At 48.6% G+C, this 25,609-nt stretch overlaps 1 protein-coding gene across 5 annotated transcripts in view; it reads right to left on the reverse strand.

The window, feature by feature from the left end:
* SRGAP3 (SLIT-ROBO Rho GTPase activating protein 3) overlaps positions 1 to 25,609 on the reverse strand; it is a 259,624-nt gene that overhangs the window by 52,506 nt on the left and 181,509 nt on the right. For 2 of the 5 annotated variants that reach the window (XM_036870417.1, XM_036870416.1), the window contains exons 7-12: positions 24,080 to 24,301; positions 22,842 to 22,943; positions 20,433 to 20,630; positions 16,178 to 16,262; positions 6,645 to 6,672; positions 4,047 to 4,133 (exon numbers count right to left, since the gene is read on the reverse strand). In XM_036870417.1, coding sequence (XP_036726312.1) covers positions 4,047 to 4,133; positions 6,645 to 6,672; positions 16,178 to 16,262; positions 20,433 to 20,630; positions 22,842 to 22,943; positions 24,080 to 24,301 — 722 coding nt within the window. Of the gene's footprint in view, positions 1 to 1,606; positions 1,710 to 4,046; positions 4,134 to 6,644; positions 6,673 to 16,177; positions 16,263 to 20,432; positions 20,631 to 22,841; positions 22,944 to 24,079; positions 24,302 to 25,609 lie in introns of all 5 variants that reach the window. The other 3 variants (XM_036870420.1, XM_036870419.1, XM_036870418.1) reach the window with 2 other exon arrangements.

Below are 25,609 nucleotides of genomic sequence, written 5' to 3' on the forward strand. Positions count from 1 at the left end.
AGCCGCCCAGGCCCCAGTGCTCACAGTTCTTCCTGCTCTGCGCTCTCACAGAACTTATTTCCGTGGGGAATCAGTCACCAAGTGCTCATCCTGAATCATCTTCCGCGTTCAGCTTTCTGTCAGAAACCTCCTGAGCAACAAGATAAGCTCCTTGAGGGCAGAGAGAGTACCAAATGGGCCTCAGTCCCCTCTCAGCTCTGGAGTATGGCTTTTTCGAGAAGAAAGTCTTGTTGGAGCGAGGAGGGAGGATGAAGAAAGGGCTCTTGAGACAGCCCCTCTTCCCATGACCTTCTGGATGGCAAACTGCTCACTCGGGTCCCCTCCAAACAGCACCCCTTCCCTGATGCACGCAGGAGCGCCCTTCCTTTTGGGGTCCTCCACACCTCCCTCCTCTGAGGCATCCTAGAGCGGCTGCTGCTGTTTCCCACCCCCGGGCAGTCCCAACCTGTGCCCTCCTTTTCCCCTTTCCCTTCCCCCACTGTCCCCCAGAACTCAGCTTACAGGCAGAGGGACCCAGGCTGGTCCTGCCTACCCCCTCCCACGCCTGAGGCCAACCCTCCCTGCCCGGCAAGTCCTGTGCGTGCCCTACATGAGGCCAGAGGATAGAGAGCCAGAGCGGGGGCAGCATCAGCACTCCCAAAGTGTCGGCAGGGCCCGAGAACCTGTGCTTTTCTCCTGACTCTTATTTTCTGCAAAGGGTCTTCGTTAGATGGCGGCAGGCTTCCAATAACTGTCAGGGACCTTCCGCTGTTCCCCTAAGTAATGTTCAGAATGCATCTCCCCTTCCTCAAGTGTGTCCCCCACGTGCTGCCCTTTTCAACTCCATCACCATCTTAACTTGCCTTGAGCTGTTCTATCTGGAATGGCTTGATCCTGCACCCTTTGCAGCCAAGAAGCAAGAAGAGAAACTCACTGAGGTGAAAAGCTTTCTTTTTAGTTTAAGGTGTAAAGGATTAACCTGGAATTCTAAAGGGACTACCTCAGCTCTTTTCTCTTCTCCCAAACTGCCTAACAAGAAACAAAATTAGGTGGAAGGGTTGTCTCTCGTACAAATTGTATGTGTTGTGTTCCCTTGCTGGTATATTCTCAACTTTAAAAAATCACTTGTATAAAAACACTGTTACTCACAGGGCTTTTCTTTGTGTTGTTTCCAACCTGTCTCCTCCTGGGAGACGTGAGTGTGACTCAAGGCGAGGGGGTTTCTCTAACTGTCCCTCAGGCTGGTCAGGACTGCAGTTCCTGAAGCAGTGAAGTGGGGCTGGCAGGGACCACTGTCCGGCACGGATTCAGCGCCACCTGGATTTTACTGGGTCCCAGCACGATTGCAACCCTCCCCCAGGGCTGAGAATCAAGGGAAAGCACTTAGGAGCAACTGGTCAGAGGCAAAAGCAGCTCTGATTAGAAGCCCTCACTGAAGCTAAGAGCAGGCTGCCGGGAGGACCAGCTTGCCACGAGGCCTGGCCGAGGGCCCGGATTGAAAGTTCCAGTCCGTCAGTCGTTGGTAGGTCAGTAGGTTGGGGCAGGGCTGTTGGCCAGGGGAGGAGGTGGAGAAAGGCTGCCATTACATTGGGTGCATTCGCGGACTCCGTGGCTCCCCAGCAAGTACCTTAATGAACGCTTCCATACAGCCGTTAAATAGTTTATGGCTACACACTGAGAGAGGCCTAGGTCTCCTCATTTTCTGTGGTTTAGGGGGAAGACAGGGGGGCCTAGGGGAAAACGGAACAAAAGAAATCAAGAAAGCAACCAAGGTAAACATACAACTGGGAAAGACGCTCTTATGACCCACGACTGGAGGAGAACACAAAATGCAAATGGAAGGCCTGAACCCCCAGCGCATTGGTGTCCAATGCTCCATCTGAAGGCCTCTGGATGTTTAAGCGGGTCTTAATTTACCCACGGTGTCAGGCAGGAGTAACACAAATGTATTCTAAATCACAGGAGGGCACGGCACGTGTCCCGGAAACCATTGAAACTCCAATCAGGGCTGTCATCCCGCAAAGCTGACCAGATGGAGGGGGAATCAGGGGAGAGATGTAATCTGTAGCCCAAGAAAGCAAGAGACTTTCAAAGATGATTGGAAGGGTTAATTTTCATTATTTTGGCTTAAATGCGTCACCAAGTCTCAACTCCCACTGTACCAGGGCACTGATCTTCCTAATGCCTCCTGGCATTTCAAATGCACTTGACTAATCTTTATTCCCTTGATCTAAGAGTCAGGCAATTATTATTCTTATTTTAGAGATGAAGAAATTGATGCCAGGAGGGAGGCTGCAGCTTCTTTGGGGTCCCCAGGGGACCCAGGATGATGATTATCTCCTGTCCTTTAGTCAAGTACACTTTCAGTTACAGTGTTTTCAAATCCATTATCACACTTAACATCAGCTCAACCTTGCGCGTGTGGTCCCATTTTACAGAGGCCTAAACTGAGGCCTAGAGGGGGGAGGTGGCAGAGCTAGGCCCCAAACCCAGGCCTCTTTGGCTCCAATCCCAAGGTTTTTCCCAAAGGGTCTGTCATGGAGCCTTAGGGCACTTTCTCATTTCCAGCCAAAGACTCATCCATCCCATTAACCCTTGCCAGCGGAGGACCCGTGGGGTCAGGTTGAAAGTGTCTTGCTTGACTTTAGGATCTCCGTTCCCTGTGCTCCATCTCGGCCACAGGGAGGGGCGATCATACCACAGTTCACCAGCAACAGCGAAACAGCCACAAACACTGGACCAGTTTCCAGAGTTGCTCACATGCATATACCTGTGTTGGCTTATTTGCTCATCTTTCACCACCCAAGTTGGCCTGACTCAATGCTGCCAGCCTTCTAGGGCAAAGGGCTTTCTGAGGTTAGGAGGAGGGTCCCTAACCAAGAGACACAGTTCATTTGCAACTGGCTTCGTTCATAATTTGAGAGGTACCAAGTGGAGACCAAGCCTGACACAGATAATGTCCATGCGTGATGAACACAGACCTGGGCCCACAAGCCTTGACTGATTTCTGTGAATGGGCAAGAAATTGTATGTGCCGTGGAGCCAGTCAAGGAGATAAGACTCATGCTGCCTTGCTCACTGGCCTTGTGGTGCCTGTCTCCCTCAGCAGGCCCGCCATCTAGGGAACTCGGATCAACTTCTAGGTGTCTGAATACTGAGCAAATGCTGCTAGCTCCAGGACATGCATGGGCAAAGACACAGTGGAATCCAAATCTCATGCCACCCAAACACTGGAACTAAAATAACAGCACAGACCAAAATTTTGCAAAGAAACAACAGGCAAGACTATTTTGAGCTCATCTTGGATCTACGTCAATTTGGTTAGCTAAGTCCATGTCATTTCTTTTTCATAAGTTACTTATTTTTTGAGGATGTGGGTATGTGAGAGTGATATTTCTTACAACAGATCTGCTTTTGAATTTCCAAATGCCAAAAGAGAGTGCCAAAAATGTGACAGGGCCATAGGTTTTACGTATCATAACTGGAGGGTAGCAGCTGCACCACCTTGTTTCCATGGTGATTTGGGTTTCTGTTTTTGGATGTTCTCACATCATTTCCTTATCTCACACTGCATGATACCCTCACGACAACCCTGTGAGATAGGCAAAAACTATTAAACCTACTTTAAACATAAGGCAAACGAGCCCATGAGAGATTAAGAAACTTGCCCAAGGTCACGGGAATAGAATTCAGCTCTTCCTACTCCAGGTTCCGGTGTGATTATGGAAATTGGGAAATTGATTTTATCACAGAACATTCAGCAATAACATTAAATCATCTATTAAACTCTCATGGTCAGCAAGAGTACAGACTCTTAATGCAGGTGTTGGACACCCAATACCAAAAATATCTAGGGTGCCTTTAAAATTTATATCCTAAAATAAGTCCTAAGGATTTTTTTTTTCCTTTAAGTTCCATAATTTCTGCCCAATCCAGAAAGCGAAGGACTGTTAGAACCGCATCAGGATTTCTTTCTTTCGTGTGGTGCTCTGTGCAGTGAGGGGAATCTCTGACAAGGAAACGTAGCTATCCCAACTTTGCATGACATCAAACTGATACCGACTTACTGAAGTGCTGGGTGGGGCACAAAGTGGGGAGCAGGGGGGCAGCTCAGCCAAGGAAAGTGGGGCAGCCTAAGCCTTCCATCTCTTCTGCTGCTCAGTTGCAGAGCAAAAGGAAAGAGAGAGAGAGAGAAAGAGGCAGGGAAAACAGGAACAGAGAAAGCCACGGAGAGGAAGAAAGAGAAACCAGAGACCAATGTCCCCTTTCTGCCTTTCAACCAAGATAAAAATTAACACGCGTTAGTAACACAGGAATTGGCCTCAAAATTATTCTGTGACCAGAAGGATGGTTATTTCCCTAGACAACCCAACAGACGTGGGTGTCGACATCCAAAATGGCGGCAATATTGTAGTTCAATGGTGGTCAGGCTCTTGGAAGCTGTGTGTGGGTGTGCATGGGGTTGCATCTGTTTGGACAAGAAATCTCAAGTGATTTCACTGCTAATCCAGACTTGGAGCGAGTCAACCTAGGTTAGGGAAGCCAGTCAATGGTTTGAATAACCATATCAAACCTTACATTTGCATCTGGCTTTGCCATTTACCATACGTCTTTCAAGTGCATTATTGCATCTGGTCAGCCTAATTACAGGGTTATTATGAATTGGGGCTATTCTAAGATAACGTTCTAAAGTATGAGAAAAAAATATACAATGTGTTGCAGCCCATGTGCAAAAATTGGTCTGTCTCTACAAGGCCAGTAACAACTTGGCTGAGGGGACCTGCTCAAATAATCACCCAAAACGACACTGACCTTGGACAGGAAACTATGGCAGATAAAGAGGGCCACAGTATAGAAATAGCTCACCCAGGGCATTTAAGATATATTTTAAAAACACTTCCAAGTTAGCAGTGCACTCCACAGTAAGTTAAAAATGATTTTTGGAAGTAAGAGGAAGCTTTTACTTTACTAAGAGAGTTGCCTTTGACCTTGGCCAAGGGCCAAAGTGCAGATGGCTGGATTTGCAGCTTAGTGCAGTGTATCTAAGTGGGAGGTCTGTAATCCTAGCTTGGATTTCCCAGGCCCTAGGTCAAAGAGGGTGTGGAAGACAGCATCTCAGAGGGCTTTATTTAAAAAAAAAAAAAAAAAAAACCTCTCAACTTTTCTCTAAGGAAGACCCTGGGACCTTGCTAAGGGTTTGATTACAGATCTCTCCTACAATCTGCTGGAACCATCTTCTCCCACATGAGTTCTAGGAACTAGGAGGAAGTGAGGGATGGCTCAATTCATCCCCCATCTGTTTCACTATTTGCAGACTTTGGTGTAAAATGTGGCTTCTGTTGTTTTGGGACTATGACAACACTCTTGCAATAAGTAAGTAAGTAAATAAATAAATAGGAGTTTGTTTCTAAAAGGTTCTTAGAAAGTAACCCTGCACATCTGCTGACCCATGTGCTGGGAGGGCCTCGCCTGGTATCATGAATCATCCCAATGTCCGGGGACTGCCGGGGCCTAGAGGAACAGCTGCACGGGCTAAGCTTCTGGAGAGCCCTCAGTCTTCCCCCACCCTGGGCCAGCAAACTGAAAACCCCAGAGCTTTCCAAGCCTTTTCCCAGCCAACTCCCTTCCAGATGAGGCGGGAGTTAAGGGTTCATCCTCCCTCTTGCCAAGTAGGACAGCTTTCCAGGATTCTGGGCCACTGGGAAGAACTTGTGGGAAAAGGATGTCTTTGGGTCACTGGGCCCAGAATGAGGCAGAAGTAGCTCTCAATGGCCACATGATGGAAAAGTGCAGGCTTCTGGGCCACCAGCTCAATTCAACTTGGGCAGTGGGACAGGCGTTGCTGGGAACACGGAAATGGATGGGCTCTAAGGAACCCGGGCAGCGACAGGGCTGCTTATGGACCTAAACTCTCCGCAGGTAGAGGAAAGGTCCAGTCCTGAAGCCAGCCTCTCAGCTACCAGCTGCTGAGTGAAAGTGTTCACTGGTTCTGGTCTGCTCAGGGAAAAGCCCAGAGGATAACGTTGAGCGAGCTGGAGAGAAAGCAGAAGCTGCCCACTATTACTTCCCCCACCAGGGGCTCTGCCATCAGGCCATCCCAGTGCTGCGAGGTCCAAAGCCAGGGCAGGCAGTAGCGAGGGTCTGCGCGCGCTCGCGTGGATATGCGCATGCGTAGGCCCGGTGGTGTGCGGTTCCAGCCAAACCCGGAGCCTTGGCAAACTGGGACCCAGGGCTGGGACCCACGCCTCGGCGGTTTGCTCAGCAGCCATAGAACGGATGGGGAGACAGGTGGGCAGCTACCCCACAGCCTCTGGCTTCTCCTGGTTGCCCTCGGCCACTCTGCAATATATATTACCTTCCCGTCCTCCCACCAGATGGATAGCAACGAGAGACGACACCCACTTCCCACAGCAGCTCTGAAAGGCCCCCTCCCCGTCACCAGTCTAACGCTGGAACCAGCAGAGCAGCCAAAAGACCTTTGCCTTCCCTCTCAGCACAGCCACACCCCCGTGGGGACACGGGCGAGGCGCTGTCCCCTCTAAGACTCCTCCGCTGCCCTGAGCTCCAGCACTGTCTCGCCACCTCCCCGCCTGTCCTGCTCCTCCCCCCTCCTCCCACTGCCCACTCAGGCAGCAGGTGAAGGAAACAAGATGCACCGCTCTTACCTGGTTGTACCGCATTCTGCTCTCTCCCCTGGAAAGAAAAGTGTACATTGATTTAATTGTTGGTTTTGTTTTCATTTCTGTTGGTTTATTTTATTTTTGAGCGGAGAACATTCATCTTTTTCTAAAAACAAGAAACAACACCTTAACTTAATTATTTGTGAAATGGGAAATCTTATTATGCCTAAGGTATGTTCTGTTACGAAGAACTGAGTCTTATTAAATCCTCAGTGCCTCCTATTTGTAGGGCCATGTTCACATATATTTCATTTGTTATTGTTCCTACACAGTTTTTTTTCCAGCGGTTCTCAAACTACAACCTGCTGACCACTGGCATCAGAATCTTCTGGAGCTCTTGTCAAAAATGCAGAGTTTTTGGCTCTTTCCTGGATAAGGACCCAGGAATCTGCATTTTGACAAGCACTCCCGGTACTCTCTTCTATGCATACCCCAGCTCGAGAGCTTATGCACTGCTTTATGTCCACAAAGGTTTACTGAGCACCTGTCATGCCTGGTACTGAAGGGTATCAGCCATAAGACACCTTCTGTTGTTACTCAACCCCCCAAGCACCCACCCCCAGCCCTCCTGCCTTCATCCTCAGCTGAAGACCTTCTCGCTTCCTTCACTGGAAAACAAAATCAATAAGACAGGGTCTCTGGGTACCACCATGAGACCTACCCACCTACCTGCGCCTGCCCACTCCCCTGCTACCTCCCTTTCCCAGTGCTCTGGAGGAAGCATCCTGCTTCTGCTAAAACCCAGACCCCGTGCTGCAGGTCCCATGCCCTTGGCCCTTTTCAGGGGCTTTGCTTCTGCAAGTGTCTCCCCTCTCTCTAGCATCGCCAGTCTCCTCTCTTCTGGATCATTTCCATCAGCGTATCAACACGTACACTGGATATATCCAACCTGCCTTTTAAGCCTCCCCTTGACCCCATTCTCCTCTAACTCAATCTCCATTTCTCAGCTCTCCTTTCCAGCAAAACTTCCTGAAGGAGCTCTGTTTGGAGTCCCTGTCGCTTCCTCCTCTTGCCTTACTGCAGCTGGCTTTTGTCCTCACCACTCCACGGAGACTGCTCTGTGCGGCTGAACCCAATGTCTCCTCTGCTCTTACCTGACTGCTCAGCACTCAGCACCGCCTACCTCAGTTAATCACTCCCTTCTTCTTATAAAGCTTTTTCCTCTTGATTTTCATGACTCTGTACACTTTCCAGCTGTCCTTCCTGCCCTACAGGCTGTTCCTCAGTTTCTCGTGTTGTCTCCTCATCTGTCCACACTCTAACCTCTAAATATTGGAATGCCCCCAGAATGCAAACTGGGTCTCCTACCCACCCTCTCTAGGTGATCTCAAATGCTTGCTGAGACTTCCTAACTTAATCTCCAGATCTTACATTTCCCTGGAATTCCAGACTCATATCCACTGCCCTCTTTTTTAATTATTGAGGTATAATTTACATATAAAATTCACACATTTAAAATGTATAATTCAGTGATTTTTAGTAAATATTCAAAGTTGTGCAACCATCACCACAACTCAATTTTAGAACATTTCCATCACATTGAAAAGATCCCTTGTGCTGATCTATAGTCACTCCCTCTTCCCATCTCCAGCCTATGGCAACCACTCATCCACTCTCTGTCTCTATAGATCTGCTTATTCTGGATATTTCATAAAAATAGAATCATACAATATGTGGTCTTTTGCATTTGGCTTCTTTCACCGAGCATAATGCTTTTGAGGTTCATCCACAGCATGATTCAGTACTTCATTATTTTTATGGTGCAGTAGAGAACCTCTAAGCCAGTGCTGTCCCATGGAAATATAATGCAAGCCACAATTTCTAGTAGCCACATATAAAAAGTAAAGAGAAACATGAAAGATTAATTTTAATGACACATTGTATTTAATCTATCAAAAATATTTCAATATGTATCAATATAAAAATTAATAAGATATATATATTACTAACTCTTTGAAATCTGGTGCTCGTTTTACACATCTCAATTCAGACTAGCCACGATTCAAGTGTTCAATAGCCGCATGTGGCTTGTGGCCACCACATTGGACAGAACAGCTCCAGACCCTAGAATCCCATCTAGCATTCACATGAAGGGACTTTATTAAAAAAAAAAGAACACAGCATTTATGTTTCTCTATTGTTTCAGAAAACAATGCTGAATGGGGAGAAAAATGAGGGGAGGAAGAGAGTTAGAGAAGTCTGAGAATAGAACTTGGAGCGAATCAGCACACAATTCCTTAATTCCTGACCAAAGCCACAAGCAGTTACAAGAGTGACTGCAGCTGGCTGAACTGAAGCCAAAGCAGGAAAGGAGAAAAGTTAGGTAAAACAGGAAAATTTGCTCTGCTTAATTTGATTGTGTGCCTGGGGTCTGGGGCAAATTCCTACCAGACATCAATTTGAGTTAAATTTTCACGTAGATCTAAGACCCTGAGTTGAAGCTGATGGCAGCCCACTCGTGAAAGCATCAGCCAGTGGCTTGGGTTGACTATAAAGCACATCATTTCCCTTAGGGCTGTAGTCAGCTGTGCAACTCTGACTGACAAAGGGGACCTAGGAAGAGGTTCCTGCTCTACCTCCTCTTGGTTCCAGAATTGCCCACTCCCCTACATACTCACTGTGGTCCAGGCACAGTGCCCTTCGTTTAGTCCTACCTCACCACATCCCTTCCTGCCTTCACACAGGCTATTCCCTCTGCCCCAAACACTCTCTCCCCAGTTTTTCACGTGGCTGACGCCTTCCCATCCTTCAGTCTCAGCTTAAACATCACCTCCCCTCGGAGGCCTCTCTGATCACACAACCTAAAGCAGGTGCCCCAGTGCTCCCCAACCCCATACACAACTATTCTCTATCTCAGCCCCAATTTTCTATTCGAGGACACTCACAGTTATAATTCTTTACTTAATGGTTTTCTGTTTGAGGTCTCTCTTCCCCATGAGGGCAGGAACCTTGTTCGTCTTGTATATACTGTGTCCCCATGGATGGATGGACAGATGAATGGATGGCCAGGGGGGAAGAAAGGGGTAGGTAGGAATCAAAGGATCTGGGTCCTGGAGTGGAATATGTCAGAACACACTCAAGACAGACCTTCCTCTGGCAACGAATCGAATTTATTCTCCTTCAGCTTTGACTCACATTCCAGATCTCAAGAACCTCTTTACCAGAAACATCTTTTGGAATACGGTGTTTCAACTTCTAACAAATAACAGAAATCAAAAATGTTCTGCCCTTTACCACCTGAGACCTCTTGGGATTTTAAAAACATATTTTATAGTTGGTGGCTCAGTCATTTTCTAGAAGGTCAGACTGTCCTGGTCCCAGTGGACATTTTGCTCTGTAATGGGCTATTAAATCTTGGCCTGAAAAGGTTATGTCTCATCCCTTTTATAGACAATGCACCATTCACCCTAGAGGGGCTATAGAGTAAGTTGAAAGAAAACTCACCCATATCTTAAGTGTAAACCCTGGAGCTTACTGACTACCCAGGACAATAAAGAGGTCAGAAATCTAAGACTCAGAGATGATAAACTAAGAATCCTCTGGCCAATAAAACGACATAGCAACAGCCAAGGGCACATAAGGGCGTGCACTCTTGTTCCCAAGATGTGGCAGTGACATTTGTAACAAGGAATGACAATTTGCAGGGCACCTAGAAGCATTTTGACTTGTGTGTCATGTTCAAAAATTCACTTCTAAGTGAGGGTGACCCAAAAGACCTAGTTTCCTCCAACTTGTGGTTTCGTTGAGGCGTGCTGTCAAAAGAGTACTTGAGAGAAACTGAGGCACTAGACATGATATTTCATTTCATTTTAAAAAAAAGCTTTGTATCTTTTTAGTAAAAATATTCCACTTGGCCCCATATTTCTCACCTGTTTTCAAAATGACCAGATTATCCCCCCAATATAAAATAGCTCTCAGGTGACATAAAAAGGCCATTGATGCAGGTGTCACCCTACCCTAGCCCCACTCTTAGAAGAGCTTTCTACTGAATGGAAGAGTTAACATGTCCAGGTAGAGGGGAATCATCTGAAGACGCTCAGAAGAGTGAATTAGAAGATTCTGAGCTTTCTTTGGCCCGCTCAATTTTTCATGCCCCAACTTTGCCCAATGGGCAAGATCTTTATCAAACTAAGTCAGCGCAAATTCTCCCCTTTCCCCTAATGCCCTTAGAATCCACATACACCTTTATTGTACAGGGGAGACACAAAAATGACTGAAGATTTGGTTTCAGCTTCAGTTTTTTCAGTAATTCAGTAATTTACTAACTTCAGTTAATAATAATGTATCAATATTCATTAATTGTGACAAATATACCATTTCGTGTAAAATGAAGATATTAATAATAGGGGAAATTGGATGTGGAGTATATGGGAACTGTACTATCTTATCTTTGCAACGTTTCTATAAATATAAAACTATTCTAAAACAAAGTTTATTAAAATTAAAAAAACTATGGAGAACAGTATGGAGGTTCCTTAAAAAACTAAAAATAGAACTACCATATGACCCAGCAATCCCACTACTGGGCATATACCCTGAGAAAACCATAATTCAAAAAGAGTCATGTACCACAATGTTCATTGCAGCTCTATTTACAGTAGCCAGGACATGGAAGTAACCTTAGAGTCTATTGACAGATGAATGGATAAAGAAAATGTGGCACATATATACAATGGAATATTACTCAGCCATGAATAGAAATGAAATTTGAGTTATTTGTAGTGAGGTGGATGGACCTAGAGTCTGTCATACAGAGTGAAGTAAGTCAGAAAGAGAAAAACAAATACCATATGCTGACACACATATATGGAATCTAAAAAAAAAGATGGTTCCGATGAACCTAGGGGCAGAACAGGAATAAAGACACAGACGTAGAGAATGGACTTGAGGACACGGGGATGGGGAAGGGTAAGCTGGGACGAAGTGAGAGAGTGGCATGGACATATATACACTACCAAACGTAAAATAGATAGCTAGTGGGAAGCAGCCACATAGCACAGGGAGATCAGCTCGGTGCCCTGTGACCACCTAGAGGGGTGAGATAAGGAGGGTGGGAGGGAGACGCAAGAGGGAGGGGATATGGGGATATACGTATGCATATAGCTGATTCACTGTGTTATACAGTAGAAACTAACACAACTAACACAAGCAATTATACTCCAGTAAAGATGTTAAAAAAAAAAAAAAAACTTCCCCAGAATTGACCAGTCTAACAAGACCCATCCCAGTTATCAAAAGAAGCACAGTGGGCTTTCCTCACAGCTGGCTTATGAGAAAACAGGACTATGGAAATTCTTCTAGATGGCTCTTTCTTAGCCTCCATTATACTTCTGAAGCTGCATTTTCATTTTTTGTTGCTCTTCAGCTCAAAAGTCAGAAGAAGGACTCATAAATCACATCTCAAAGCAAGGCGCAGCTGAAGGCTAAATAAACTTGGAAGACCAAATGGGTCAGGAGTTACGCCAACGAAAACTAATTATTATTATTATTTCATTAAGGCCATTCAGGCAAGGGCAGGAATAAAAGGTTGCATGTGAGAGCACTCACGGAGGAGCTGGAGAGAAGCACTTCCTCGTCTGGGATCTTATTTTTTAAAAGAACATCTTGTTTTCTAAATCCAGGGTATCTGATTTTGAAAATACAAGTAGCCAGCAACTCACATGGACCCACCTTTTGCTATGACTCATGAGCAGCAGCCCCCAATCACATGACCATAAAAACTGATTCTGCGAGCCGTGGAAGCTGCCCCCGTCACACACACACCCAAGCTCCTCTCTAGGACTTTCTGTCTCTCCCCTTTCCCTCTGTTCTTGCTGTTCTTGTTCCTCCGTGTTCCCCACACTCCTCCATGGCCCCACTTGCCTGGTCCAATACTGAAATGTCAGGATGGGCAGAATGTAGAGGGGCGGGACGGGGGAAATGAAGAAAAAGCTCATTGCAACTCCTTCTCCCCAACTCTTCCTCTCCATCAATGAGTTTTGACAAATGTAAACACCCATGTCTAACCACCACCCAAAGCAGGATATAGAACATTTCCATCACCTCCAAGAGCTCCGCAGCTCTCACCAGCTAGAACACACAAAACTAGTCTATGGCAATAGAAATCAGATCAGTGGCGCCTTGAGGTGGAGGATGAGGGCGGCTGACTGCAAAGAGGCACAAGCAAACTTCCGGGTGGTGGCGACAGGTGGATGTATGCGTTTGTCAAAACTGATTTCTACACATAAAATGGGTGCATTTTATGGTATATCCATTATATGCCAACAAAGTTGATTGAAAAAATTCCATTGGTATTAGTTTCAAAGTCCTGGCTATTCCTTCAAGCCCTAGTTATTCAGCTTCCTTGAAGCCTTTCCAGCTCTCCTGGGCCCACAACGAAACCTCCCTCTCTGGACTCACAACCCTCAGAGTCTGTACTGTTCACCTGGCAATTCAGTCAGTATTTCTGTGTGATAGTGTTATCGCTATTTAATTTTTTATGAATTCATGTGTTGTCTCCCAGCTAGACTGTAAGTGCCTTGGGGTTGGGAAATGGTTTCATTTTTCACCAGTTCTTCTAAAGCATGGGGCTCACAAATGCCAAGCGCCTGCAGAGCCTGGCAGCCCCCTTGATAGCTGCTGAGTGGACAGGAATTAGGGACTTGTGTGGCCAGGACACAGCCACTAGAATGTGCACCCACAGGGAGAAGAGAGCGAGCCAGGGAAGGCAAGGACGTGTTGCGGACAGTGAACGCCCACCGGCAGTGACCACCAGCCCCACAGCCCAGCACAACTCTCGTCCTGTCACACTCCTTCCCCAGAACACTCCTGGGAGCTCTCCAGGCTGCTTCAAGCTGTCATCTCGGGATCTACTGGCATCATCATCTTAGAAATTCCCTTCATCTCTCTTGTACTGGCCCCCTGTTTCCCAGACCCCATTTTTTCTTCCCTTTCAGTGGAGCACATCCTTCAGCCAACAGCCCTCTCTAAACAGAACACAAGACTATCTCTGAGGTTGCCCAGCAGCTTCAGAAGCCCCAGGTCAGCTCCTCCCCTCAAAGCTGAGCCTCATACCCGGCTCCAGGGCCACCAGGACTTGCTATAAACCATCTGTGAACTAAAAATGCCGCCTGCCATATCAGTAAACAAGGGATGTTGCAGGCATCAGCCACTACAGCCACTCCCGACGGAGAGCCCTGCGGGAGCTTGGGATGGAAACATAATGCCCAGGGACTTCCCTGGTGGTCCAGTGGTCGAGAATCCACTTTCCAATGCAGGGGACAGATTCAGCCCCCGGTTGGGGAACTAAGATCCCACACGCCACAGGACAACTAAGCCAGAGTGCCACAACTACTGAGGCTGTGCGCGCTCTAGAGCCCGCGTGCCATAACTAGAGAGAAGCCGGCGTGCCGCAACAAAGAGCCCACGTGCTGCAATGAAAGATCCCACATGCCGCAACAAAGATCCTGCGTGCCGCAACTACGACCCGATGTAGCCTAAATAAATAAATAAATAAATGAAATATAATGCCCACCAGTGAATCATCAGATACTGCAGCCACCCGCCCCCGCCCCCCACACAACAAATGGTGCAGCCTGAGTTAACTCAGGGTGAGAAAGCACAGGATACTGGCTCCAGAGAGCTGAGGTGCACATCAAAGGAATGACTGCACTGAGCCCAGACTCTTGCATCTTCCCATATATAGAAAAGTGCCAAATTCCTTAACGTGAGATGTCTGGTTTTCCTTTATTAACAGCAATCTTTAGATGTTCCGACTACCTGGTCTTTGTTGCAAAAACTCCTATATATCCTGGCTCCCCACCTTGCCTCTTTGGAACAGTGTCTCAGAGTTATCTGAGATGCTGTGGCCTGGGCTTAAGTCCTCAATTTTGTCCACTGAATAAAATATAACTCTCAGCTCTTAGGGTGTGCATTTTTGTTTTCGGTTGACACATCCTTGACCTTGGATGGTTTCTAGTTCATGTTCTGGTGACCTTTCCATTCAACATTCATTCAGTGGCTTCTGAGTGCCTGATATGAGCCAGGCACTGTTCTAGACACTAGATAAAGTAGTGGACAAAATAAGCAAGGAAGTCCCTACTCTGGTTGAAGATATGATGCTCTTGGGGGTGGGGGTGTGACCAACGGCAATAAGCAGGTGAACAAATAGTATATAGGATGATTTCACATGGTGATGAGTGAGATGAGGAATATCAAACAGAGAGAGTGTTGGGACAGAGGTGGTGATTCCTTGAGGTTGGGTGGCAGGAGGGTCTCAGGAGGAAGTGACATCTGTGCTGACAGCTGAAGGGAGCTGACAGGGAGCCATCCACACAGAGACATGGGGTAAGGGCATTGCAGGCAGTGGGAACAGCAGATGCAAAGGCCCTGGAGCAGGAATAAGTTGGATGAGCTTTTTTTTTTTATTTTTTAACATCTTTATTGGAGTATAATTGCTTTACAATGGTGGGTTAGTTTCTGCTTTATAACAAAGTGAATCAGCTATACATATACATATATCCCCATATCTCCTCCCTCTTGCATCTCCCTCCCTCCCACCCTCCCTATCCCACCCCTCTAAGTGGTCACAAAGCACCGAGCTGATCTCCCTGTGCTATGCGGCTGCTTCCCACTAGCTATCTATTTTACGTTTGGTAGTGTAATATATGTCCATGCCACTCTCTCACTTTGTCCCAGCTTACCCTTCCCCTTCCCCTTCCCCGTATCCTCAAGTCCATTCTCTAGTAGGTCTGCGTCTTTATTCCCGTCTTGCCCCTAGGTTCTTCATGACCATTTTTTTTTTTTTTTTAGACTCCATATATATGTGTTAGCATACGGTATTTGTTTTTCTCTTTCTGACTTACTTCACCCTGTATGACAGACTCTAGGTCCATCCACCTCACTACAAATAACTCAATTTCATTTCTTAGGTGAGCTTTGATGTGCAGAAAGGAGCTCAGTGCCGCTGGAGTACAGTAGGGAAGTGGAGGATGGGTAGATGAGGTCAGGGAGGCAGGCAGAGGTCAAGTGACCCTGGGCCTCGTGTGCCATGGGAGCAGTTGGGATTTTATCCCACCCATCGTTGGAAGCCTTTGGGGAGCTTTAAGTCTAGCCCCCAGGTCTCCCAAGGACCAAACTCTGCTTTACACATATGCATTCTTCCTCTTGGACCTCGAATCCTGGCCAGGCACTCCAATAGTATTCCTGGCAAACAGAATCTGCTAAAAAGCAACACTGCAGACGCCTGTTCCCTGAATCCCACCCCCTATCTATTGGGGACCCTCATCACTTTATCTGGGACCCTCCTCCACAACCCAGACTAAGACTTGTGTTTGCCCCATAGTTTCTGCAGCCAGACTGGACCCCCCAGCATCTGTACCAGAGCTATTTTCCCAGACTGCTCACCCTGGTAGGTGGCTCCAGGACCAGGCCTCATTCCACCAAGTGCCCGGGATCTCCATGTGAAACAGCTCAAGGGGCGACAACACAACCCAGCGGGGAAGACAGTCCCCCTTGCCGGCCTCTGCCACCTGACTCACCTTCGCCCAGAGTCTGCTTGAGTAAGTCATGCTTGGCCTGTAGCTTAGTGATGAGGTTACTGCCGTTCACATATTCTTTAAATTTCTGTAAGACACAAGGCACAAGGACATTACCGATCGCAGGGCCAAGTCCTGCCATTTCTGCCTCCATAATGGGCCTCCAGGGCGGGAGGCCACCCTCAAGGCCCCAGGCACGGGGAAAGGGGTTTCTGCGTCAGCTGCATCAGATCCCCAGCTCTGCAAAGCGTGGCTGTCCAGTCCTATGAGGCATGTCAGGTCAGTTTGGGAACACAGAGAAATCTCGGGGGATGGGCGCAGTGAAAGGTGCTTCTGTCAGGTGAGGACTGCAGGAGCCCGGGCAGTGGGCTTCTTTAGCCATCAAAGTTCCTCCGTGCTTCTGGGCCAAGAGCATGCAGCCGAAACAAGAGAGCGTTATCAGATCTGTCAGAGGGGAGCCTCAGAACATGTCTCATTTTATCTGGCTGCACTCTGAAGGAGGAAGGGCATTGCAGGCCCCTGGAGACGTTCCTATTAAACTAACCCGAACTGCATTTGGGGATATGATTTTCTTCTTTTTACAGATGAGAAAGGTGAGGCTGGCTCAAGAAATGATTTGCCCTGGGACCCCAGGCTGCCTCTAGTTCTGGGGCCTGGCGAAGCACAATGCACTTGGAAGCAGTGCCAGGAACGGGACACCCAGAACAGAAACACATCTACCTGCTCCCAGTTCAGCCTGGCCTCAGCCATGCCTCTACACAACTACCAGCTTCCCTCAGCCCTGCCCACCCCACGTCGCCCAATCACAGGCCGGGAGCCCTCTCTGCTGGACCATGAGCCACTGTAGGCACCGTCCATGCAGGTTCCTTTCTGGATCCTGGGTGCCTACAGCTGTGCCAGGCATATAGTAGGTGCTGAGAAATTCAGCTGAATCTCTGACCTGGTGGGACTGACATAGCAGAGTAGGAGAGAGACAGTAAACTAACAAAAACATAAGTAAAATACACAATTGGTCAATGGTGGTGAACGCTAGGGATGGAAACAAGGCAGGAATGAGGAACTGGGAGTGAGGGCAGACCTCACTGCAAAGTTGCCACTTCAGCCCCGGCCTGAAGGAGGTGAGGAAGGGAGCCATGTGGGTGCACATGGGAGGGAAGGGTCTAAGCAGAGGGGAACGCAGTTACAAAGGCCCTGAGAATGAAGGCACAGGGACGGATGTGATTGTCCCAAATCTGCCAGCCAGTTTCTCACCAAAAAATCCATTCTATTCCCCAGCCAGAAGGCTCAGAAAGGGCGCAGAGGAGCAAAGAAGTGCGCTTCGGCAGCTCAGGACATCTGGAACGTCACCATCTTCCCGCTGAAGACAGGTGTGGGGAAAGGCCCACAGGGAGGGGGCTGACATGTGCCCGGATAAGACTGAGGTCACCGCACCCTGGCCCACCCTGCTGGGTTTCTGGGGCTTGTGGCGTCCTGTCTCCTTGGCCGTGGTCCTTCTTAGCTCCTAGGGCCTTGTCCCGTGGTTGCTAAGAGTCACTCCCCCTTGTATCTGTAGACGGTTTTCAAACATGTACATTTGGTCCTCACTGCAATCTCAGATGGCAAATGGTGGAAGCATCACCATTCCCATTCTCCCCAGAACGAAAAAGAGCTCAGAGCTGCGGCCACTCAGTGTGCGATCTTGGCCGGATTTCTGAACATTTCTGGGCCTCATGCCCTCCTCAAGGTAAAATGAGTAGACTCATGGTGCTTCTCCAAGTGTGGTACAGGGACCAGCGGCCTCCTACCCAGCTGGGGAGAGTGTCCACATGCAGATTCCTGCCCTGGAAGACTGTGAGTCTAACCCGAGGAGGGCACCACAGAGGCCCAGAAGTGCTCACATTTCCAGGGTGCCACCTCAGGGAGGGTGGTAGTCTGGGAACCTACGTTTTCAACAAGCTTCCTACATGATTCAAAAGCACACTTCGGTTTGATAACTACTCACCTAGAGGCTCTCTCTGGATGCTTCCAGTAATATAGCCCTCTGATTTTATCACCCTGTGTTTAAGAATTCACCATAAAAAGCAGAGCTGCAGTATAAGTAGGTATTCTCTCCATCCTGCCTCACTGTCCCAAGCCAGGTGAAGCTCCAATCCCAAACTTGTAACTCATGCTTTGGTGGGTTAGTGCAAATTACACCTGGTTAGTGCAAATTACACACTGGGGCTCTGGGGCTTGGGGATCCTGGCTACTTCTTCCAAGCTTCACCCAGGCTTCACGTGTGACCCATGAAGGAAAGAATGCCATTGAATCGTATTAATGTTTGCTTTAAAAGGAGTGTTATGTCCTTAAAAATACCTAAATAATGTCACAACATCACGTCATGAGGTGTACTAGCCAACCAGGTTGATAACTTGAATATTCAGGTCAAAATATAACATCCATGACCCCCATCATGGATGCTGTCTTTTAATTTCAAGCAGGCTGAACCCCCTTCTTTGCTTCTGCTGCCTAAGGGACAACACTCATCCACACTCCTCACTTATCTTTGTAACCCATAAATTCTCTACAAACACAGTAGGCCCCTCGTGGAAGTGGTGAGCCCCCGAAACTGGCATGGGCCGATTCACATAGTATTCACATAGTATGTGCTGAATAAATACTTGAATGAATGAATGAGTGAATCGGTTCTTTCTTGAAAACAACAAAGTCAAAGAGTGTTGATGAAGGAAATGCAGTAGGCGTCAACCGTTGGTTTTTGACAGGGATTTGACGAGGCCTAGCATGAAATGGAGTTGGATGTTAGAATTGGGTGGGTTTGTGACTGGTTAAATGACCACAATCTAAAAGTGCTGATTAATGGATCAATATGAGCCTAGTGGCATGTTTTGAATAACTCTGTCTTTGGCCTGGGCCCTGAAGTACCAATTAGTTTTCTTTTATTGACAAACTTTAAGGTACAGAAGCCACGCTTACTGAATCTGCAGACACAGGGTCTGAAGACACAGCATATGTGATGAGCAGCGGGATCAAGATCGTGACAGTCTGGAACCATGAGCTGAACCCATCAAGAGGAAATCTAAGCGGTGATAAACATCAGACCCACCCAAGACATCACCTACACATCCCATAGGAGGAGGGTGGCCTCGTCTAATGGCAGTACGGTGGGAATAGAGATTTAACTGATACTAGGCTAAGAAAAAAAAAAAGAATATGATCTTAGGACATATGGAAAGAGAAGCATAGCTCCTAATGTGGAAGGAGGTGAAAGTTTAGCCCTGCTCTGTGCTGGTCACTCCGCTGGTGGGAATCTTACTTTAGAAGAAGCACCGACAAGTGGAACACGTTCCGGAGAGTGTCGCTAGGATGCTGAGGGCACTCAAAACAAAAGCTTAAGAGGCTGGATTGAAAGAAGTAGATATGTTTAGCCTGGAGAAATAAAAACCCAGCTCCCTGCAACCTTGCCAGACTGTCAAGTAGAATTAGCCTCTCTCTGGGTTGCCCCAGAGAACGGAATTAAGATCAATGACCAGAAATCCTAGTGAGGAAGATTTTTGAAGATAACAGAGATACGGGAAAACATCATAATATCTATAGCCAGCCACAAGCCAAACAAAAGAGTTGTTTGGGGAAGGAGGGAGCTTTTTAATCTGGGGTTGTTCAAGCAGAATCTGAATGACTTTTGGGCAGGGATAGGGTTGAACAGGATCAAACATCAGATGGAAGATGTAAGGTCCCTTCTAACCCCATTCCATGTTCACTAAATACATGTTGAAATAAAGCCCCGATGCCTCTTATCCCTGTTCCCCCTTGGCCAAGTGAAATGTAAGTAATCTGGGATTTTACATGAAGGGCTGGCAACTCACCAGCAATTTGCAAAGATCACTCAGGGTGTTGTTTGCAGAGTCCATGCCCAAATTTGACACAACTTGACATGACAACCATACACTAAACTTGAGGGTTGTGACTTGAGGCGTGCACCTGGCTCTGTTAGCTCTTTTTCCTCTCACGCTACTGAACACAACTCTCTCTGTATTTTTTCTAGAACAGGAAAATCACAATAACTGTCAATCCAAGATCAAGGCCGGTGCTACCCACTGGTAGCTCACTTCCTGCATTTCACAAAGCCACGCCAGGCAATTTAATCTGAAAAGCATGCTGGAAGAACTGTAGGTCTAACTGACCCACGTGGTTGCCCTGGCTCCCAGTAGTTTGGGCTGCTCCCCAAAATCACTGCCGGGGGTGTGGCAGACGGAGGATCCTGGGCCAGGGCGCCACTTACTGTAAAATAAAACATTTCTGTCTCCTGCTGGTTGGCTCTCCTCTTGGCGATGTTGATCTTGCTCATGTAGGTCTCGGAGGCGGCTGACTTCACAGACTCCGTGGACCGGCTGTGTTGGAAGGCGTCGGAGACGTCGAAGTCCTCCACAGTCAGCATGTCCTGCAAGGTCTGCATGGTGGCGTCCAGGGTTTTTCTAACCTGGGGAAACACAAAACTCCTTCAGGTTGACAGAAATCCTTCAGCCTCAGAATGCCTTTGACACCTCAAAGCCCTTTCCCAGCCGTTCCTTTATTTCTTCCACATAAAGCATCAGGAGGCAGGCAGGACAAAGATGCTCATTCCCATTACAGTGATGTGGAAAGTAAGGCCAGCAGCTGGCTGGGGGAGAAGCCAGGTGGCCTAATCTAAAGTCATGTCATGGGACTGCTTCTGCTGGAGACAACGTCGGAGAATGTTGTGACCAACAAGGAACTTGGGTTTTGAGGTTTGTGTCTCTTTATGGTTATACAACCCCAAACTAGCTCCTCCTGGGAGGCAGGTCCCTGAGGAGGAGCAACGCTAGAAACGCTCCCCGTTTCCTTCATCCAGAGAAGGGAGGGGACACAGCCTGGATAAGGGCAGCACTGTCCTCAGTGAGTGAACTCCCCCGCTGTCGGCCACTGAGTCCATGCAAGCCTAACTGAGAAAAAAACAGCCTCGAGGAAGATAGACCCAAGACACACGCAGTGTGCTCGGTCCTCCAGAACTCCGACTCCTCTCCCAGGACCGAGCGGGACCCCGGAGGCTCCACATGCAAGGCCCGGCCTCCCCACAGCCCTTCACTGAACTGTGCCTAAAGGGCGTACCGGAACTTGGACGGAGGGTCGTTCCAAACACAGTCCTGGGAGAACTGCGTCCACATTCGCTGCACAGTGATTGCTGCTCAAAGTCTCTCTTGTCACTCAGATCTCAACTTAAAAGTCGTCTCCTGGTGACATCAGGCCTCCCCCCACCCACCCCCGACCACCATCCTTAACTTAGTGTCTGATATTCTGCGTACGTATTCATTTATGGGTTCATTCGCTTTTGTGTTTTACCACCTGTCTTTTCTCACTAGAACATAAACTCCGTGAGAGGACGTACTATATTGTCTCATCCACTCACTTAACTCTGCACAATGTTTAGCGCATAGTATGTGCTAAATAAATACTTGAATGAATAAATGAGTGAATCGGTTCTTTCTAACACAGCCTCACAGAAGCTCCGGTTCAAAACTGAGCATTTCCATGGCCATGCACAGCCTACCCTGAGGAGCATGTGCTTCACCCTCCTTTCCGTGGCCCCGATTTCCAATTTAAATTCCATTAACATTATTATCCATATACAGCATATACCGTTCCATGTAAACAATTTAAAATGCTTCAGGGGAAGATGTAGGGCATAAATAAAGAAAGAAAACACTCTGGCCGTATCCTCTCTCTTCTCAGGTTTGAGAAACAAATATATAATTTGTCTCCACATAACCTCCCCACAGGGACTGCTTTGATTCGTTCATCCTTAGCTACACTCTGGCTCACGTTCGTCCTGGCTACGTCCTTTTTGGAGACACAAAGCAACCTGTCCTCTCTGCCTAGAACAGCCCTCTTGAGGTCTGAAGACAGGGACCACGGCTCCCCATCTCCAACTTCAACTGCACTTCTCAAGGATGGACCTGCCCATGATCTCGGGTGACACTCCCATGTCCTGGTGTCCTCCAATTGGGTGATGTCCTCCCTGGGTGGGGGCATCCCAGCTGGAACAGGAGGTCTCCCATGTGGCCTCATCAGTGCACATCAGAATGGAGCCACTCCAGCTGGTACTTCCATTTGTGCCCACCTGGCGGAAGTCCTGAGCCACCAGCTGCAAGGCAGGTGTGCTGGCCACGGTGAGACAGAAGCTCCCTGGAGCTCAGAATCTATGACATGTTTAGTGTGCCCTGGGTTATTTCTTTGTGTAATTTAAAATACCTACTATATTTCTGACGATAAAAATAACATAAGCTCACTGCAGAAAATAGAGAAAAGCACAGAGAAGAAAACAGAAATCACCTATACTCCTGCAACCCAGACAAAACCACTATCAACATTCAAAGTATTTCCTTCCAGTCTTTTTTTCTATGCCCGTGAATATGCACAGAAACGTGCACACATACTTCAGTTTACCCTGGTTAGGACAGTACTGAACATAGAGTTCTACTTCCTCTTTGCTTTTCTTTAACATCTTGTGAGCATTCCCCATGCCATCAAAGATTCTTAGTGTAGGTGGTTTTGACAGTTGTGCATCTTACAGATGAACCCTGATTTCTTATGTGTTCCATGGCAAGAGTGGACTCTGCAGGACCAGTCAGGCCTTTGTAAAGAAATCCCTCACAGGGCGGAGGGGCTCACTCACCTCCTCGTTCTCGATCTTGAGAGTGGCCAGTCTGGACTGCAGCTGGTGGTACCGCATGAGCAGTTCCGTCTGGACGGGCTGCTGAGCACTGACCTGGCACACCTGCAGAAATGACAGCCACCGCCTGCGGTTGACCCGGGCCCTCGCCACCTGTGCGTAGCTGGGGCCTGTCTATCATTAACATCCCCATTCCCACCAGGGCTCTCACTACCTGTGGGCCTGGCTGCCTGGCGTAACTTGGCTGAGCTCATAAGGGACAGCAGGCCTCTGTTCTTTACCACTACCTGGGCAACCCAACCCTGCAGTCACCAGATGATGAGCCAAAGGGCTGGACATGAGGGCACAGGGAAGGGGCAGGAGCTGTGGGGAAGCCCGGCAGAAGGCATCGCTTGCAAATGAAGAAAGTGGGCAGAGCCATTGGAGGGTCCAGCAAATGCCATCGTTAAAGGCGCCTCCTGGTCCCTCCCTGCTAAGCAGGTGCAGCGACAGCCCAGCTGAGCTCCCACTGGGATCCAGAGGCTGGCTGGGTCCCCCTGACTCTCGTGTGCCTGGGTGGAGGGAACGGGGCCACTGGGAGAAAGTTCTGGGCACATGTCCCTGTGGTAGAGATGGTGGAGACGGGGAGGCAGATATGACACCTGGTGGCTGTCTCCGTTGGTTCCAGGGACTGAGGCCTGAGCCCTGGAGAGAGGGAGGAATGACATGGAAAAGCTCAAGGAGGTATTTTCATAAGAAGTTGTGTGAAACTCAGGTAACTAGTGTGCTGCTTAGGGGCTAGTGAAGAGTGCCTTCTCCCATTTTTTTTTCCAGAACATAATGAGGATGTCAGCAGCGCAAGCCCTGAAGAAAACTGGGTTGGCTGGTACTCCAAGGGCTCACGGCACTGGAGCACAGGTCCGAGTGGCTCTGCTGAGGCCCCGCCTTCGGTGATTCGAGGCCATCCATCCGAGGGGAGAACGTGAGACGACTGTCTGTGTGCAGATGTGGGACTCCCTTGGGGTCTTCTAGACATAGCTGCGAGGGATTTCATGGGAAGCTAAGGTCTCGCAATTCTGCAGGTGGGGGGCTTGAGTCACCAAGATTAGGGTATTAGTGGTAAACTCCTCAGCTGGGGAAGCCTATGCACCAAGAACTTGACCCCAGGCCTCTCAGCGACGTTCTCCTCCCACCGATGCTCTGGGAGCCCATGGGAGACAGAAGGAAGCAACCTCAAACATGGGCTCCTGGGAGAAGCCTACCTCGTCCCCCATGTGGGGCTGGAACTCAAACTTGAGGGGGGGACAGAAGACCTGGTTGCACATGTCCATGACTGTGTGCTTGTCACTTCGGGAATCCAGGTTGTCCACCGCGTTCTCGATGACGTCCAGCCCCTCGTGGCGAGAGGTCTCCAGGTTGTACTCGGCTGAGAGGTAGGTCCGGAAGGTGCGGGCCAGGCTGGCGTGAAAGCCCAAATCACAGCACTTGGAGAGAAGCACACACAGAAGGTACAGGTGAGGGTGGAGACATGGGGGTGGGGCCGTCACAGTGACTTACAATTACCTCCTATGCCAGGGTCAAACCTTTCATGCTGGAGGCCCTCATGCACATTGGAATCTTACCACACAAGTCACGGCAAAGCCCTCGGAGGGAGCGGGGGACTGCGATCTGGGCAATGGCAGTGCTCCTCGCGGCTCCCCAAACTCACTGCCTTCTTTCTCATCTCCAGGCCTTCACACACGCATTCCCTCTGCCCGAAGACTCTTCCTCTCTCCTCCTGCCTAAATACTCTTCCTTTGGTTTCAGTTTAGAGGTCACTTCCTCCAGGAAGCCTTCCTTGATGTTCTCCCCACTCAGAGTTCACACCAGGTGTCCCTCATCCAGGTGTCCACAACTCCCTCCACCTCTCTCACGGTAACACCCACTGCTTGGCATTGCGTTTGCCTTTAATGTATCAGGGTTATGCAGGCTGAGCTCCATGAGGACAGACCCACTGGCTCTTATCCACTGTTGTACCTCAAGACCTAGAGCTAGTAGGCACTCAATAAAAATTTGGTAAACAAAAAGATGAAAGGGTTGTGTGAAAAAGAAAGCTGAAAGGTCGGAAAGAGGAGGGGTCTGGCCTCCGGGCATTTGGACGGCAGGGCCAGGCAGCTCCCTCTCCTGGGGGTGGTGATAATGGCGATAATGGGTCCCCTCTGCAGCCAAGGGAAGAGCGGTGACCCTCTGACTTCCTGATGGGATACGCCAAGGCCAGAGGAAAAGGACACACCCACCCTCAAGGAAGCCTGACCGAGCATCTGCTGGGCCGGATCCCTGTCTGCATGAAGACATGCGAAGCAGCCCCAGCTCCGTCACAGACGACGCAGGAGCCTCCCCGAAGGCGCCACTCACAGAATTCTTTCCCGAAGCCTCATTGTCCTGCCGGTGTGTCCTGCACAGCTGGTGCTCAGGAGTCAGTGTTCCATTTTCCTCTTGCTTAAACTGCCTGATTTCTCCCAACATAACATCCCCAAGTAAAGCTGACCTGTATAATTTTGTCTCATTCATTATTTTCTTCCGTATGTGCACGTGTGTCTAGTGGACTGGACCCAGGGGTGTTAAACAGATAAGCATCTTTACCACCCTGGGAAGTTCCCCAGGGCATGAACTGTGTATGATCACCCCTGTAACCCCAAACCCAGTAAAAGACCTGGTGTAGAGGAGGGCGCTTGGAAAGTGCACGCTGAATTACAACCGCCCAGCCCAAGTGTGCAAGGGCCGCCAGAGGCCCACTCCCACCCATGGAGGTA

This window comes from Balaenoptera musculus, chromosome 11 (genome assembly GCF_009873245.2).
Source record: "Balaenoptera musculus isolate JJ_BM4_2016_0621 chromosome 11, mBalMus1.pri.v3, whole genome shotgun sequence".
In the NCBI taxonomy this organism is placed as follows: domain Eukaryota; kingdom Metazoa; phylum Chordata; class Mammalia; order Artiodactyla; family Balaenopteridae; genus Balaenoptera; species Balaenoptera musculus.